At 41.8% G+C, this 19114-nt stretch overlaps 1 protein-coding gene across 3 annotated transcripts in view; it reads left to right on the forward strand.

Annotated features, from left to right (window-relative positions):
* The window catches only part of Slc44a1 (solute carrier family 44 member 1), a 157280-nt gene that overhangs the window by 97081 nt on the left and 41085 nt on the right, over window positions 1-19114 (forward strand). For all 3 annotated transcript variants that reach the window (XM_041656922.1, XM_041656921.1, XM_041656920.1), the window contains exons 8-14: window positions 2839-2978; window positions 3988-4174; window positions 5173-5338; window positions 6195-6351; window positions 7612-7695; window positions 12986-13123; window positions 18150-18386. In XM_041656922.1, coding sequence (XP_041512856.1) covers window positions 2839-2978; window positions 3988-4174; window positions 5173-5338; window positions 6195-6351; window positions 7612-7695; window positions 12986-13123; window positions 18150-18386 — 1109 coding nt within the window. The remainder of the gene's footprint in view (window positions 1-2838; window positions 2979-3987; window positions 4175-5172; window positions 5339-6194; window positions 6352-7611; window positions 7696-12985; window positions 13124-18149; window positions 18387-19114) is intronic.

Raw genomic sequence — 19114 nt, forward strand, 5'->3', positions numbered from 1 at the left:
ATTTCGAGCTCCAGTTGACTGTGTCTCTCAGTTTATGTCTGTAATCTGAATGGTGTGTTTGTTTCTGCTGCTGTCTCCTGCTTTTGTGTTTCCGTTTCTCTAGCGTTTCCATATACACCATTTTCCCTGACAGTCTTAAATCATTGCCTTTGTATCTAATATATTTCTACTTCTGCACTTGGTAACCTGTGTTTGTTTATTTGTAAAATGCTGCTTGATCCTGTGATTGTTAACGGCAGAAATGATATATATGTTTTGCTTTTCCCTTGCTTCCCTAACTTCCTGTGCCACCTGGTCCCTCCCTTCAGCTCATTTGTGCTCGAGACCTTGTCAAATAATCCCAGCATTTACATTCAAGTTACTATTAAGTTTAAAATATTTCTGTCTACCGTGTCTTCAGAATTTATCTGCCCTTGTCTTGCAAGGCCCCTGCCTCACCTTTGCATCTCAGGTTAGGTTTCTTGGACTAGTCTTAGACCTACGGGTCCTGTATCCAAAAGCCTTTCTGAATTGGTAATTTGGTTCACCTTTGTATTAAGTGAATTCAGATGATTTATTCATGAGGGACTTAATGGATTCTGTGTTTTCCTAGTTCTTGATTATCAAGTATTGTCTTTACCTTTGCATGTACAGTTTGGATTCGGCGGGCTGAACTGTGTAAGGCACAGAATGCCTGAATGCATTGGATAGAGCTGTGTTCAGGCACAGATGTTCCTTCAGGCCTGTGCATTTGTTCCAGAAATCTCAGGATGACCATACGGAATTTATTTCTTTGCCCGATTTATCCCTTATAGTTTTAAATGAATTTTACTGCAACCTTAATAATTTAAAGATTTTAAAAAGATAAATCTGGTTCTTATCCATGCCTGTCTTTTGGGGATGGCTCTTTTACACCTCTCTAAAGGTGTTTTTGTTTCTATATTTGGTCATTGTTCCTGTCCCCGTGGCTTTTTCTTCAGGTCATTGCTTATTCCATGAATATTTTATGGTCTTCAGAATTTTGTTGTTTTCTTTTGCATAAGAGTTCCTTATGCTGACCCTGCTTCCCATTCTGTTCCCCCTCCTCGACTGTGTTTTCTTTTCACCTGGCAGCCATTTGAATCTAATTCATGTTCAGATGTGTAGCTTTAATAATCAAAACCTGCCATTTAGTGCACGTGGTATTTCATGTGACTGAACTTTCTTATTTCGGTTTTATAATTTGTAAAATTAATAGTGACCACTTAATAGTTGTAGTGGGTAAATCAGGTCACACTGTCAGGGGATCATGGGGTGCAGCACAGGTTCACAGTGCCTGCTGTGAGCAGCAGCTCCTCAGCGTCCTTGCCATTCATTCCACTTTCCTAGGGCGGCAGCTCCTCTCTGAACTTCCTATTCCTTTTGTTTGTAGAGAGTGTAATTCCTTCCGTTTTCTGGTATGTTGAACATTTTTCCAAGCCATTTCCTGGTACCTTGGGATGTCAAAAGGGAAGGGTTTTTTTTTGTTTGTTTTTGTTTTTTGTTTTTTTGAGACAGGATTTCTCTGTAGCTTTGGAGCCTGTCATGGAACTCCCTCTGTAGACCAGGCTGGTCTTGAACTCACAGAGATCTGCCTGCCTCTGCCTCCTGAGTGCTGGAATTAAAGGCATACATCACTATATACTTAGTTGGCTTGGTTTCTTTACATTTTCATAAGAAGGAAAATTCATAGTTGGTCTTCACTAACAAACATGATAGGGAGCTTCCTTTTGACTTAGTCACTCAGGAACAGATGCGGATCAGGTTGGTAAGCATAGCTCTCAGTTCGGTTTTTGATCTGTCAGGCATTACTGTATTCCTCTCCCCACGCTCTGTTTGAATGTCAGTTCCTCATTGTAGCCAATACCTCATTACAGGTAGTCTGGTTCCCATCTGTCCCTGCGCCCATGCTTCATAGCACACCGCTCTTGCAAACTTGCATTAGGATGGCTCAGTGGTCTCTTTAGAGTCAGAGAAAGAGCTCTCCAGTCAGTCATGTCTCACCTCAGCCTTAGACTTTTGCCCGGAGAACATTTTCCTTAGGGACTTTTAAAAAGTCGCTCTTTCTCTGTCTTTATTCTCTTGCCCAGACAGGTCTTCTCAGGGAAGCCTTGCTTATCTGTGTTAAAAAAAATTAGCAGTGCTTTCTAAACCAAGTACTATCCCCTCCTTTTAGGTTTTTTTCCTTAGACTTCATATTCTGCTCTGACTTACTTCCTGTTAATTTCTACTTCCTGATTGCCGTGTAAACTCAAGCAAGGAGCAGAGAGAGTGGGGACTTGTTTCCTGCCCTGTTCCCTTTCCTGGTGGATAGGTACTAAAGGAATGCACTGAGGGGAAATTAGGCTATTACAGGCAGCAGGTTTGCCTTTTCTTCAGCCTCCTTTTTACATCTGAACTAGCAGTAGAGATAAAGACCTTTATCCCCAGAACCCACTGCCATCGGAGGTCGCCTGCTTTCTTTCCTACCTTTGGTGAGAATTACTCTCTCATACCCTTTATTTGTTTGTGTGATCACTGTGCAAATATTTAATCATTTGCATGGCTATCTGCACTAGGCATTGGTGTTATGAGTTTTCCTTGGAAGTTAGCTGCTGTTACTGTCCTCAGTTTCATAGTCAATGATTTATATTTGAAGAAAATCTATTTGATACAGCAAAGGATGTAGATACTCATGAAAGCGACTTTCCCTCTTATGCTTCCAAAGAGTAGGTAAATGGGTTGTCACTGTGTCTCATTCATGCTGTAAAAAAAAAAAAGTGTAGGTCCAGAAAATTGAGCATATATGTTACATATTTTTGTATGGATTTTTTGCAAAAAACTATTGTTATTTATCTCCAGGTGGCACAGGTGTACTGTGGTGGCTATATGCAAAGCAAAGAAGGTCCTCCAAAGAAACAGTTATTCCTGAACAGCTTCAGATAGCTGAAGACAATCTGCGGGCCCTCCTCATCTATGCCATTTCAGCTACAGTGTTCACTGTGAGTTGGCTGGGGGGGGGGGGGTATGGTACAAACGTTGCTCTCAGTGTCGTGTGCATGTTAGCAGGTGACCATAAATGGAATGGAAACACACTCTGGTCCTTGGATTCCTGCCCCATGGTTTAGTTTCTGTTCAAAGTCTGGTAGAGGCTTCTCTAATTGACGAGTGTTCTTTGATGCAACAGTTTGTTCTGCCCTGTCTGCTTTCTGAGATAAATTTTCACCTGGGATGTTTATGTTGTCATTGCTAATGATGTATTTCTTATTGTTATAATGTAATTACATTTTAGGAAACAGTTTATTAAGATTGAGAATACCATTCCTCTTACTTGTTCATTCATTATTTCCCATTTATTTTATTTAAAACTTAACTTTTAACAGTATATGTTGTATTGAAAATATGGGTCAGGTGCACTGTACTTAGACATTTGTTATACAATAAAAATCTTACTGACTAGCCTATAGCTAAATGAGGGGTGAACCCAAGCATCAGTAAGACTAGTAATAACAATAATGCCACTAAAGCTGAGGGCTCCAAGATATTTGTTAATTATGCTCCTTTAGCTGTAATTCTGTATGCTAGCTTCTGTAGGGAACAAGTGGAGAGTGAATAGACAAATGGCTGTTCTGGCCTCACATCCCACTTAAGGAGTTTCCGTCAACAAAGGAGATAAATACAAATAAATGCTCCCCTTGCTTTGAGGTGATGGCATATAACTCTCCCACCATTTCTCAGAATGATAGGCACTTAGCTACGCAAATGAAGAATCTTAGCCCCGACTGACAACATTTGTTGCCCCCCCCCACACACACACACTGAAGATGTCTCCAGGGCCTTGCACATGCTAGTCTAGCGCTCTGCCACTGAGCGAGATCCCCACCCCGACAACACATTTTGACTGGTAATTAGTGGGGAAAGGCAGAGTTGGAAATCCCTCTCTGAACGCACTGGGAAAGCTGAATTAGAATCGCGCAGAGAAATAACCCCCTCCTTTCGTCCTCCGCTCAGGTCATTTTGTTCCTGATAATGCTGGTAATGCGCAAGCGCGTGGCTCTCACCATCGCCTTGTTCCATGTGGCTGGCAAGGTCTTCATACACTTGCCGCTGCTCGTCTTCCAGCCCTTCTGGACCTTTTTTGCTCTTGTCTTATTTTGGGCATACTGGATAATGACGCTTCTTTTCCTCGGCACTACCGGTAAGAAGTATGGCTTCTTCCTCTTTTCCATGAATCTAATTTACAGTCATTTAAATCATCAGAGTGGGTTGGGGGCGTGGCTCAGTGGTAGAGTGCTTGCCTAGGAATGAGGGCCTGTTGATCCGTAGTACACGTGTGTACACACACACACACACACACACACACCAGTCCAGAGAGATTCAGCTCTTCATACAGTTATTGATGAAGATACAGTAGTCATCAAATCTAATAATAGGGTCTTCAATAACTCATTCCCTCTTCGTGATTTTTAGCAGATCTTAGCAGGTTGCATCTAGGCTAGCTAAGACCAAAACTGCTTCTTAATTTTGAGCGAGTCGTGGATTTTAAGTGAGTTCTCAATTTAATCAGTTTTGGATCCATTCTAAAATGAATGCATTCATAGCCTCTCTGCAGTCGCTTCCCAGTCCAGAGTCATCCTGGACTACAGTTTTGTAGATAAGCTCTAACTTATTGATAGCTGGACTCGGTACCAGATGTTAAGACACACGTATTAATTTAATTGATTAATTAATTAAAGTAGTGCGTATAAAGATAGTTAACTTGTGTGAAACATCTCTGTCCAGTCAGCTCGTACTCACTAAATGAACATAACATTCATTGTTATGCTTAGTTAATAGTTTAGATCTATAATGACTGGATAAATAAAACCTGGCAAAGAGAAAAAGCCCTGAAGTGTTTGAAAATTCATGCCTAAATAACCGATAGTGGAACTAGAACTATATTTATTATAAATAGAGTATTTTAAACACTTTCTCCAATGCCTAATGTGTAATCGGATAATGTTAAATTTCACAGTGTGTTAAGTGATCACAGTTGCTGTCTCTTAGTTAGTAACAGCACTAAGAGCCCGGCAGACTTGTGTCCAGGAGTGGCACCTGTCCCAGGCAGTCTTGCTGATCGCCTACATTCGGTGTCTATCCATGTGTCTTGGTTTCTGCTTTACGTGGTCCTTCTTTGCTTCCTTGACGTTTTCCTAGGCAGTGCTGTTCAGAATGATCAAGGTTTTGTGGAGTACAGGATCTCTGGGCCTTTGCAGTACATGTGGTGGTATCACGTGGTCGGCCTGATTTGGATCAGTGAGTTCATTCTCGCGTGCCAGCAGATGACCGTGGCAGGGGCCGTGGTGACGTACTATTTCACTAGGTGAGGCGCTTTACCTGTGAGAAAACTCCAGTTCATTCGGTAACCATGTCTACAAGGGAACAGGGTTGGTGGGGGGGGTCATGACACGATGGTACAGTTGCTGACTCTGGGGTTGGGTATTCCAGCTCCTCACGCTTTCCTGGGATTGCCTAACAGCCTGTTTGGGGCAGCAGACTATGGTGTAACCTAAACCGCCTTCTGGAAGAGAGAAAACCTTGTTGAGTGTCAGATGCAAAAGGCTATTAGAGGCCTCGTTTGCTTCTCTCAGAAGAACTGTTGTGTAACCAACCGCCTTGCTCACTTCAGGGCTGAGACCTGAAGGGATAAGCCACACAGCGGTCTCCTGCAATGGGCTACCAGTGTAGACTTTTTGTTTGTTTTCTTTCTGAGGCAGGGTTCTCTGTGTAGCCCTGGCTGTCCTGGAACTCACTCTGTACCCCGGGTTGGCCTCAAACTCAGAGATCTGCCTGTCTCTGTCTCCTGAGTGCTACCACCACACCCAGCCAGCAGTAGATTGTTTTTTTAATTTCTGTTTTCTGATGATACAACTTATTCCTCAAATATTCATTAATAAGAACTTTTAAAGAGCATTCAAATCCTCATGTCTAGGAGAGTCTTATCTAAAGTTTCAGAGCATAAAGTTACAGAACCACATGGTACTACCATAGAGAAACGAAACTGAGTTTGCTGCACCTTCATGTTTTGGGCGGTTACTTTGCCATTTTATCCTAAAGCTAGATAATACTATACAGTCATTTTGTTTCGCACTCCTTCAGATTCCAGACCATTTATATTTGTGTTTTCTCCATGTTCTAGGCTTATGTTTTAATTATCTTTCTGATCATTTTTAAAATAGGGATAAAAGGAATTTGCCATTCACACCTATTCTGGCATCAGTGAACCGCCTTATTCGCTACCACCTTGGTACTGTGGCAAAAGGATCCTTCATTATCACCCTAGTCAAAATCCCGAGGATGATCCTCATGTATATACACAGCCAGCTCAAAGGAAAGGTAGGGGTACAGGTGGGAGTGGGGGGTGGTGGCCAGACTTTCCTGGGAGTGTATGTGCGTGGGGGTGGGTGGTGTAGGGGATAGCTTAGGCTTTCTTGGGAGTGTACGTTCATGGAGGGCAGTTTAGGGGTTAGCCAGGCTTCCCTGGGAGCGTACGACAGACCTCGTTTCTGCATATAGTAGGATATCAACTTCTGAATGTCTTCCTCGGAGTCTAAATGAAGTGGGATCCAGCTCTTTCTCCTGGTCTCGCACCTGTGCATTGCACATGCCCTGGAGTGTCTGTCTAGTCGCTGGTTACTGGGGGTATGAGTTAGAAACTCGTTTCTACCCTGTGTCTTTTCTAAGTGTGTTTTTAACAAACCCATGATAACTGTACATGCATACGGGACGCAGCATGTTCTGATACATGTGTTAATTGTCAAATAATCAAGTCAAACTCTTTAGCACATCCAAACCTTACAGCATCATATCATTGCTCATCGCTCTGTGGTAAGAGCATTCAAACCCTCGTGTCTAAGACAGTACCATTAGCCACGTGTCCCTACCATGTGACAGTGCAGTGGAAGTCAGTTAGTGTGACAATAAGTCTCTCATTACTGATAGAAAGGAACGGGAACAGTGGTCCTTGACATTGATCTAGGAAAAGTTTCATTTTAAAACAGAAAAGCATAGGCAACAGAAGTGAAAGATGATAAATAAAATGATCCCAAACCAAAAGGTTTCTCTGTGGCAGAGGAAGCATTTAAAAGACCAAAGAGGCAAGAGGGTCTCGTAATCCTTACAGCTCACAAAGGGTTGCTATCCAGAAGATAGGAGTTGCCTACCTGGCTTTGGGAATAGCGTGGATTTCAATGTAGTTTAACTCAAAATCTTCCTCTACCTAGAAACCAGTTCTGGGTCCCTTTCTCATGCAGCATTCTCTTTCTGTTTTCCATCTCAGCACATTGTCAGCCACATTCTGACTCTCACCTTTTGGTATTTAGCATTGATTTTGTCTTATTAGGTTTTAAATTCCTTGCTGGCCTATATGCCTTTACTTTTCCATATATGCAATCATTAGTAAATAAATAAATACTGATTCGAACTGTTTTTAAGATGATTCAGCCATTGTATTGAAAGAGGAAAAAAATGGGCATGGGGGCTTTGAAGCTTAGATTGTGGTTCTTAAACTTTTGTTTTTCTAGAAAAGTTGCATGCATGATGATTAGATTTTTGCTTGTGTGTTTGTTAACTATTTTACTTTCTTCCTCTGTCCAGGAAAATGCTTGTGCACGATGTATGCTGAAGTCTTGCATTTGTTGCCTTTGGTGTCTTGAAAAGTGCCTAAATTACTTAAACCAGGTAAAATATACTCACCTGACTCTCATTTTTAAATGAGAGTTATTTCTTCTTCCAAGATAAGATCATTGAACTTAATTGAAAGAAACTGTGGTTTTCTTCTGGTATTATATGTTGTTTTTTGACTGAATATGCTCCAATCCTATTCCCGTTTTTAAACTAATGTATGTGCTCACTGACATCATTATTATATTAATCTTAGTTTCAATACATGGGTAAACATGTCATTGGATTCATCTTTTTGCAAAGATAATCTCTTAATTCTCATGCTTATTTTTTTTTAGTTTTTGTCTTTGCAATATATTAAATACTGCTTGAAAGCTTTCCTTTAGAGGAACTCTGTTTTGGGTTCTTATCCTTTTTAGACTCTGATTCTTTGAAACCACTTCTCTTGATAGAGATAGTTTGTTTTGTTCTTTTGTGTTGGTCAAACAGAGCACTACAATATGGGCCTGAGGAGCATTATCAGAGGAAGTGCTATTCTTTTCTGTGTGTGTGTGTGCATGTGTCCATATGTGTTCACATGTGTAGAGCCCTGAGATCGGTGTCTGGTGTACTCCTCTTTTCTGTGTGTGTGTGTGTGTGCATGTGTCCATGTTTCTCTGTGCATCCACATGTGTGGAGCCCTGAGGTCGGTGTCTGGTGTACTCCTCTTTTCTGTGTGTGTGTGTGTGTGCATGTGTCCATGTTTCTCTGTGCGTCCACATGTGTGGAGCCCTGAGGTCGGTGTCTGGTGTCTTCCTCTTTTCTGTGTGTGTGTGTGTGTGTGTGTGTGTGTGTGTGTGTGTCCATGTTTCTCTGTGCATTCACATGTGTGGAGCCCAGAGATCGGTGTCTGGTGTCCTCCTCCGTCACTGGCTACCTGTGTTTTGAGACAGCGTCTCTCACTGAACCTGCAGCTTGCTGATTCAGTTAACCTGGCTGGCCAGCAAGCCTCAGGGGGTCTCCTGTCTCCCCAGTTCTGGGAAGGTACATGCCACTGTGCCCAAATTTTTACATGATTCTAAGGATCAAACTCAAGTCCTCATGCATAGCAAGCACTTTACCGACGGAGTCATCGCCCAAACCCCAGGAGGTATAACTTCTAAGGTTGACTGAAGAACTTAGCAGTTAGGGAAGCAGGTTAGGACTCCTCTGCCTTTCTACATCTAAACAAGTAGGACTTGCAATAGAGGTCTCTTACCATTTAATTGTTGTTGTTGTTTATTAGTATGTGTATGTCTGTGCCCACGTCATCATCACGCACATGTGGAGGTCAGAGGACAATTTTATGGACTCAATTCTCTCCTTCCACCTTTAGCTGGCTTCTAAGGATCAGACTCAGGATGTCAGGCCTGCTACGCAAGCACATTTGGCCTCTAAACCATCTTGCCAGCTCCTCCCATCTTTTTTTTTCCTCTCCACTTTTCCATTCCCTGAAAATCAATCGTAATGTATCGATGTCCTCATCCAACAGGTCAGCGCGAAATTGACTTCTTACTATTCCCCTCTAAGTGATTGGCTTTCCCTTCATTTGCCTGTAAGATTGCCTGTTAGCCGGAAGGTGGTAGATCCGCGGCAATGACAGCGAGCATACCTGGGCTTTGCTTTATTGAGCGCTATAGCTAACACGAGAAAGTAGACATAATGCTTCATTATATTCACTAAGAGTATATTCAAGACATTTTTACAGATCATATTATTATCCATGGATGTATAAATGTTTAGAAACTCATTTAAAAATAGTAACACCCAGAACAACCTGAAGAAAGATCTTTACAATTTGGCCTGAGACCAATTGATAGACATACTGAAAGTCATTGTCCTTGACTTTTATTCTTAACGGAAGTAGCTTGTCCTGAGGGAGATGTGCTAGGACTGTCTCTCTGGTCTAGGTTCCCAGCCCCTACCCAAGAACCCTTTAAATATTCAATTTCTGGGTTGCTCCTGGAATGGCTCCCTTCTAGCACTCTGCTGGCCCCCACTGAGCCTCGATGGTTCTGCCTGTACGTCATTGGTGAGCTTCTTCTCATCGCCTGGTCCTCTGCTGAGCTTCTATAGCAGCGAGCCATGCCTCTGAGAACTCCAAGGAAGTGACTTTGCCCTTCTTCATCTTAACCTGCAGACTGACAGCTGCTTGAGGCACAGACCTTGCTGTCTTCTCAGAGGCCAGCAAAGCATTCTTAGGGCGGTGGTGTCTATTATCCCCGGGCCATGGTTTGCTGCTGCTCTGGAGGGTTTACAGAGCAGCATTGAGACGCCATTTATTATTGATAGAGTGGAATTGTACAAACAGCCACCTATGAACTGCTTCTTGTTCTCCAGTGCTGGCTGTGACATGAAGGTGACGGCACATCCAGTCTGTCTGAACTCACATCAGTGCAGGGATTGCTCCCGGCAGAACATGTTTACCTTTGGGCTTGGGACCATGCTGGTCTCGCTCTCCTCCGGCAGCGTGTGGGACTAACAGTTTAACACTGTGTGCCAGCTGGTGAGCACTTAGAACCATACAGCTTGTTTTCTGGGAGCAGGAGTCATAGCAAGACATTTTTTGTGTACCACAACACACATGTGCCCAGCATACTTGGTATTCTTTTACAATAGCAGTTCCCCAGAACAGCTCTAAATAGGCTGTAGAGGAGCATTGGAGACTGGAGCATTGTAGCGCAGTGCTTGTTCTCGAGGTGGAAGGAGCCTTACTTTGCCTGGTCCTTTTCATATCTCCTACTACCGCTAATAGTACATGTAATGTGTGTGTGTGTGTGTGTGTGTGTGTACTTAAAGAACACAAAGTACATTTTTATAGAAAATATTCAAACAGCTCACATTTCCTTGTTTCAAGCTATAGACTACAGCAAATAGTGGATTCTCGATGAACTCAGAAGCATTTTTGGTTTAGTTAGCAAGGCTTTGATCCTTGCTGGAGGCAGCGATAACAATGGTAACAGAGGAGATGGGGATCGGTACATGAAGCCTCCTGACTCGAGGGGACTCCTGGTGGAACTGGGACATGGGTACAACACAGTTAAACCTGATTTGTTCCTATGAACCTCATTGGTTTAAATACGATTTCCTATCCAGGCACCGTGGCTCCACCTGTAATCCTAGCACTTAAGAGGCTGAGGCAGGATGATCAAAAGTTCAAGATACCGAGTGAGTTATAGGCCAACTTGAGATATACAGTAAAACTGTTTAAAAAAATTAAAAAAAAGATTAATTAATTAATGAGTTACCTACTTTTCTTAATTTAGGACATTATAATGATTTTTAAATCAGGATGCATTTTTATTAGATTTTTTATTTACTTTTATGTGTATGAATCTTTGCATGCATTTATGTATGCCTAGTGCCTGCACAGGCCAGAAGAGGGCACCAGATCCTCTGCAGCTGGCTTTTAAGGGACAGTTGTGAGGTTGTGACTCACCACGGGGTGCTGGGTGCTGGCAACCGGACCTGAGTCCTCGGTGTGGGAGGGTTTTTCTCCTGGAAACACATTGTTAATAACTGGTTCATAGTCTCTTTATCTTGTCTTACAATAAAGGAGATTAGGGCTGAGGATACGGCTCACTGGTAAAGCATTCACCTAGCAAGTACAAGCACTGGAAAAATAAACAGATAAGGAAGTAAGACTTTTCTCTTCAAGGGAGTTACATCCCAGATCACTGAAGACGTCTTCCTGTAAATTAGTGCATTGAAGAATTAGCCAGGCATGGTATTGCATGCCTATAATCCAAGCACTATGGAGGTAGCGGCAGGAGGATCAGGAGTTCAAGGCCGTTCTTGGATATGTAGCAAGTTTGAGATCAGTCGACACAACAAGAACTTTTATCTCAACAATGAAGTAAATAGATCAATAAGAGATCTGTGAAGGTCTGGGGCCATAGCTTATTAGATCACTGCTTGGAGCTTTTGTGCTCTAGGTTTGGTTCACAGCACCTACATGGGAAGTAAAAAAAAAAAAAAAGAAAGAAAGAAAGAAAGAATTATAATAAAATATTATGCTAAAACATCATAAGCTGTAAAAACTTGAAGTGAGCATTTTAGGCCTAAAAGGGTGAGGAGGAGGTCCTGTAACCTGTGCCTAGCTTAGTGTGGATCCTTGGCAGTACTGCAGAACAGAGACTGACCAGTTTCTTTTTCTGGAAAGAACCAGAAAATATCTGGGTCGTAAGGGCCATGTGGTCTTAGTCATAAGTGCTCATTGCTGCCAAATTTTATCAGTACATTGTCTTATAAAACCTTATTTTTAAATGCTGCCAACAGGCCAGGCACAGCCAGAGCCCTTAGGTGGTGGTCTGACCGTCTCTGCTCTGGAATCATGGCTATATGGGTATTCTTCTGAGTGCTTAGGGAGCCAGTGAGCACTGGGAACCGTTCTGTGTTCTTTGAGAGCAAGTCTTGCTGGAACAGTTGCTTCCCATAGTTTTCCAACTATGACTGTAACACAAGTTCAAAGGATGGTTTATTTTTACTTCACTCAGGCATTTTGCAGAATGTTTCAAAAGGAGTTTTCATAGAATATAGAAAAAAAAACATGTGCAGCACTGCAGTTAGGTGATTGATTCTTTGTACCCTGCCCTCTTCTAACCGATAAGACATGTGGGCAGATGGCAGTGTAAGGAAACAATGTGAATGAATGAATGAATGCTAATAGAAAAATAATATTTTGACTTAAAGATATGCTGCATCTTTTAGCTTTTGAAATAAACATTCAGGCAGTAAATTATCCCAGTTTTTACGATGATAATCTTTCTCTCACAGTCATGCCGAGTTGCTCAGAGTGCTGTGACTCCCCACTCACACCACAGGCAGTGACCTATTCAGTTGCATTCCTTTTTCCTCAGCTCTGGAATGCTCTGCATTTTTCAGCCAACAAAGAAATGGTTAGCAGTGCACCCCTGATCCTTCCAGTCACAATTTGAGACATCCAGGAAAGTTTAAATTATGTGTAGTTTCCAAAAGACAGAAAGTTCACGGATGTCAGTGTGTGTGTGTGTGTGTGTGTGTGTTAGTGTTTTTACAGGGCCAAACTAAGAGGACTGGAAAGGGGCTCCTTTGACCATAGCAGTTTCCATCCACCCATCCATTCATTCATCCATCCACCCACCTATTCGTCCATCCATCCACCCACCCATCTGTCCATCCATCCATCTGTCCATCTATACCTCATGTTCTGTGCCCAGTCTTTACGTCTCATGAAAGCTGTGTGCTTGACTGAAGTCTCTTCACAAGGTGCATTGCAAACTATGTGCATGGTTTGTGTCTTTCCAAAGTGCTTTTCTGGTGACAATAAAAGTCTTTCCCTTTTGTCTAGAATGCATACACAGCCACGGCTATCAATAGTACCAACTTCTGCACCTCAGCAAAGGATGCCTTTGTCATCTTGGTGGAGAATGCTTTGCGAGTGGCTGCCATCAACACAGTGGGGGACTTCATGTTATTCCTAGGCAAGGTAAGACCAGCTGCATTGTCTGAGACAAGCGGGATGTCTGAGTAAATGTATGAAGTTTTGTTCTTTAATTAAAAAACTACCTAGCCTAGCACAAAACTGGAAGTCATTTGCTATGTGGCAAGCATTTATAACACCTTGAATACGCATTAGATACTTCTTAATTTACTTCATATGTATTATGTTCATTTAATCTTCATAATAAATTTATGAGTTAAGCTGTTCTTCTTAGTCAACAGGAGCACTGGTATAGCAAGGCTGAATTATCAGCCTATTTCTCTGTATATATTGTAAACTATAACAAATTAGGAGAGATGATGAGGTAGCTCAGTGGGTAAAGGCACCTGATGCACAAGTCTAGCAACCTGAATTCAATCCCTAGAGCCAGCAGCAATGTAAAGGTTCCATATGCTTGTCTTCTAACCTCCATATGTATGTCATGGCATGGGCATTCCCTCCCCGTGATGATGCATGTGCACAATTTTCACTGTCTCTATCCACATCCATAGATACATATGTAGAGATATGTATATATCTATAGAAACCATGTCTGTCTATATCCATAGATACATATATATAGATCTATATACACATATCTATATACATACAGATAGCTAGATAGCTTGAGAGACGGGGTGTTCTCTCTGTTGTATAGTCTTGGCTGTCAGAAACTCACTTTGTAGGTCAGACTGACTTTGATCTCCCAGAGACCCACCCACCTGTGTCTGCTGGGATTAAAGGTGTGTGATATTTGTTTTTGTTTTTAAGAAGGAATTGGGAGGGATATAGCTAGTTAAATACTTGCCAGCCTATGCAGAGCTACAGCCTCAATCCCCAAAAGCACACATACAAAAACAATTAGGAAACAGTCTTTGTAGTGATGAGGCTTGTCTTGACTGCTTCTTGTCAACTTATCACAAACATAGACCTATCTGTGAAGAGGGAATCTTAACTGAGAAAATGCCTACATAAGATTGATCTATAGGTAAGTCTTTGGAAGCATTTTCTTCATTAGTGATTGAAAGGGAAGGCCCAGTCCCTGGGTAGGTGGTCCTGTGTTGCATAAGAAAGTAGGCTGAGCAAATCACGAGAGGCAAGCCAGTAAGCATCACACTCCATGACTTTAGTCCCTGCTTCCAGGTTCCTGGCTTGAGTTCCTGCTCTGCCTGCCTTCACTGGTGGCCTGTCACCTGAAAGTACAAGATGAAATGAATGCTTTCCTTCCCATGTTGCTCATGGTCATAGCAACAGAAAAGTAGCTAAGGCAGGGGCAAGATTGCACTTGGAGTCTGGAGTCTAGCTTCCTGGATTTCAATCGTGCTGCTGCCTGCTACTGGTTGTGTGGCTATTGGTACAGTTGGGATAAGAATAGGACATATTTATAGGATGGTGAGGCTTAAACTGGTTAATACATGCAGGGTATCTAGGACAGTGCTTGACACATTGTTAGTTTTTGGTGAATGTTAGCAGTTTTGGGTTTAATGTTAGATGTTATTATATAAAAATCCTTTTAAAATAGAGCTGTTAGGGAACAAGACCTACTTTCTTTAGAGCCGAGAAAAGAGTTTATTCTGTGCCACCAAAATCTACTAAATCATAAATAGCATTGTACTTAGATTTCACTGCACCAGAAGCTACATAGGAAACTGGAAAAGAAGGAAAGGGTTATGGAGATGCAGCATCACTAGAATGTTCCAGGGTGCCTTTGACCCACCAGTGAAATCACAGCTTTGTGTCTCTGCGGTGGAGCCGGCACGGCCTATGACCTGTTGTTTTTGTTCTTTCTGCTCATAGTCTCCTACACCTTCCCTATCTTGCCTTGATGATCTCCATCTACTCATGGGTCACTGTCCCATTAAGCACCATTCTTAAACACTGGGTTTTGAAAAGGAAAAACAGTGATGTGGTGGAAGCACAGCTTTATGCAGCTTGAAGTGCGCAGCTTCATGGGGAGCTGTCATCTGAAAACAGTTAAGGATAATTACTTTGAATATCTGTAGTTAAAGTTTACATTGTCACAGATTTGCTGTGACATGTTTTTATAGGAGAAGGCGTTTTTACAGTAAAGGTGAAATGTATCAGTCTGTGGTCCCTAAGGGCCAAGAACAGGGCTTTACAGTGTGAACTGAACGCGACACCTGGCAAGAGCAGGGCTTTACAGTGTGAACCGAACGTGACACCTGGTGATTCAGCAAAGGCTTAGATTCTTTGTTTTATTTGTATTATTTTTATTTACAAATTTATAACTTATCCCTATAGTTGAAATAGAATGAACACACGGAAGGGTGGGGGAGGAGCACAGGGGGAATGGCGGATGAATGAGGAGGACTTATACTACCTGGAGGTTCCTGATCATCCCATGGAAGGTGACCTGTTACTGCTATCTTTATATTTTGTAGCAGGTGGAACCAAGTGTAGAGAGGTCGTTAGCTGGCCACATTGTGAGCACTTGAATTTGGCAAGACTGAAGTTGATATTCTGACTTGTCTGATCTGACCATGAACAATCATTATTACAAAGACCCCTGAAAACAGTTATAAATACAAAATAAATGTATCTTTATTTATAATAGGAACCCTTTGTAAATAGTGTAATGCCAAGTACTAGCGAAATGACTAAATTTAAGATCCAGCCTAATAAACCATTATCTTTTTGTGAGTTTCAAATATGATGAAGAAATGTATATAATGCAGTCCGTGGAAAGGTTGAGCAAACCTAGTGGGCTGTCACAATAGTGTTTAAAAAGCGTGTGTCCAGCTAGTCCGGATTTATCCCATGCTTTTTCAGACCTAGGCCAGCTGGCCTTGGTGAGTTCCCGATAGAACATCCCCATTGTGCGGACAATGAGGAATACTGAGAACTCAAGAACAATCGCAGTGGGTTTTTGATCCTACTGCACGTACTGGCTTTGTGGGAGCCTAGGCAGTTTGGATGCTCACCTTACGAGACCTGGATAGAGGTGGGCGGTCTTTGAGCTTCCCACAGGTCAGGGATCCCTGATTGCTCTTCAAGCAGATGAGGGAGGGGGACTTGATCGGGGGAGGGGGAGGAAAATGGGAAGCGGTTGTGGGGAGGAGGCAGAAATCCTTAATAAATAAATAAAATAAATAAAATAAAAATAAAAAGCGTGTGTCACGGATGAGAGCCGAAGCTTGGTGGCAATCGTGTACTGAGCATGCACAAGGCTCTAGGCATGATCTCCAGCACTCCTGAACAAAAAACCAATAAGTCAACTAAGATGTCCATTAGAAGAACTAAGGCTGGTCTCAGAACATTGACGCTGGATAACCCGTACTCCTCCCCGTTAGTTTCCCTAAAGACAATTCTCTGTCCATTCAGTGTGCATCTCTTGCAGACAGCGAAATGCAGTGGTTTTTAATTGGCTTTGTGAGTTCTGCTTCTAACATGCTAGTAATCCTCCTGAAAGGTTTCCTTTGGATTTGTCATATCGTTTATTCGCTCCACAGATGCAGACTGTTTGCGTGTGATGTGCTCGAATCCTGGGCGCTGTCTGTGTGCTAACCAGCTTGGGTGGTGGGGAAAGGAGAAATCGCTCTCCTTCTTTCCACTTGAGACTATAAGCATTTCAAGTTGAGTAAAAATTTTCTAAATGTGGTTATACATTTGTGTCATTTCTTGACCATTTCTCTGGTGAGCCTTTAAAAAAAAAAAACAGTTAAACTAGTTAAGTTATATTACAATGAAATTTCTTGTGTAAATTCTCCCATGTTAATTATTGGTGCCTTAATTCAGTCCTAGACACCCAGAAGTGGAATTGATTGGAGTTCTTAATGTGATTTACTAAATTAAAATTTTAATAGTAAAATAAGTGTAGGCTGGAGATAGCTTTGGGGTTAAGAGCATTTACTGCTCTTGCACAAGGCGCTGGTCCAGTTCCCAGAATCCACCAGTGTTTCACAAACATCTATTAACTCCAGTTCCAGGGAGACTCTCTTCTGGTCTCTGTGGGCACAGGCACATATGTGGTGCACATAAATACATGTTTACAAACATGCATACCCATAAAATAAAAATAAAATCTTTAATAATAACATTATAACATTGAAAGTTACTTTTAAAACAGTAAAATAAGCTTTTTCCTTACTCTGTGGCCTTGGATAGGTTGGCTGATACTTCCGACGGTGTCCCCCAGTCTGAGAAATGGGGTTGATAATGTTTAGCATCAAGTATTTGTAACATTATTGGTAAGCTGAAATAAAATGCCTTAAAAAGAACTCTGAAATACATGTGACAAGGAAGCTTTCGATGGTTCTTCACCAGGACCAAGCTGATTTTTCTTTCAGTTTTAGCATGGATGTGGATACACTGGGCAGTTTTTGCTTCACACGTAGTCCAAACCTCAGCTTTATGGAAAATTACATTATACTTACCATATAGTCCACATGAAATAAAATACGAAACAGCGGACAACTTTGAAGAAGAGAGTTGATTGTTGCAGTATCATTTATATCTGAAAACACTATAAATCTCTAACAGTAGGAAAATGATTAAATAAGTTCTGAATCACTCAGAAGATGAAATTATACAATTAAGGAAGTATTTGCCAAATATTTATAATATTGCTCTAGATTGCAATGAAAAGTTTTTTATTATTTTTGTATATAATACAATTTATATATGTAGGAATACTTTTTTAAAAAAACATATATCAGTTCCAGCATCAACAATTTTATACACGTAACCCAACTTTTTAAAAATATTCACCCATTTATCTTAAAATTTATTGCTAGATTCTGAGTGAGTGAGGTTTTTCATGAACCATACGACATTTGGAAAACTGAGTTACCTTTAATGTAAGTATAAATCATCTAATGTGTGTTCTTAAATTTATGTGAGGCCTGTGAGTGACTTTCTGTGTAGTTATAGGTAGCATGTACATTTTAATTTGAGGTGGGACAGCCGTGTGCACCCGTCACTGACGAAGAGTTCTTTCTAAGTCTGCAGCGATGAAGACGCACGACTGGCGGCCGTGGGGTATTAAGTGTGGTCTCTGCTCTCTCTGCTCCAGGTGCTGATAGTCTGCAGCACGGGCTTGGCTGGCATTATGCTGCTCAACTACCAGCAAGACTACACAGTATGGGTGCTGCCTCTGATCATCGTCTGCCTCTTTGCTTTCCTAGTCGCCCATTGCTTCCTGTCCATTTACGAAATGGTAGTGGATGTATTGTTCTTGTGTTTTGCCATTGATACAAAATATAATGACGGGAGCCCTGGCCGGGAATTCTATATGGATAAAGTGCTGATGGTAAGTGCTTGAAACGTTCTCCACGACTTGAGGGATAAAAGTGGGAACAGTGTTTTCAAAACACAGTGTGGTTAATTCCCACAGACAATCTGGTACTAACATTCTAGGACTTAATCACAAGTCAAGTTTGTCTTGGAAAAATTGAGGTAGGTCTTCTCGGTACGGAAGAGACCATTTCAGATCTACCTACTGAAGAATAGTCTCAATAGTTCTAAAAACTCTTCCATCCTGTCTGCCCTCTCTGCACTACACAGATTTGAATGGACTTTTAAAACATGTCTTCTAGCCACTGATCCCAGTGTCCTTCCTGAAGTAGTTCTTAAAGACAAAACCCTTGTTTTCCTATCCTGATTGCCTTTCTCTAGCAACCACTTACCCAAGGCTATTACTACCATCTAGCCTGGTTAAACCCACAGGCCAGGTTAAAGGCATTCCTAATGAATACAGGGAATACAATGTCAAAAGTTTTTTGTACTGACTCTTCATAAGCATACTGTATCCAGATTTATCTGTGCAGCCCCTGAAGTTTGTCTGTATTAGAAAGTCAGTTGAATTTGGAAACAATCTGAAAGCCATATTAAAAGGCTTCGAGGTCCTGGAGAGTGGTTATGAGCATGCGCCCCTCAGGCAGAGGACCAGCTGACAGCTCTCAGCACTCCCATGGCTCCTGCAGAACTTTCTGTCGCTTCAGCTCCAGGGGGTCCCACACCCTCTTCTGGCTTCCTTGG

The sequence above is a fragment of the Microtus oregoni genome, unplaced genomic scaffold (genome assembly GCF_018167655.1).
Source record: "Microtus oregoni isolate MIOR12 unplaced genomic scaffold, Mior012 000008F_ref0000371, whole genome shotgun sequence".
In the NCBI taxonomy this organism is placed as follows: Eukaryota; Metazoa; Chordata; class Mammalia; order Rodentia; family Cricetidae; genus Microtus; species Microtus oregoni.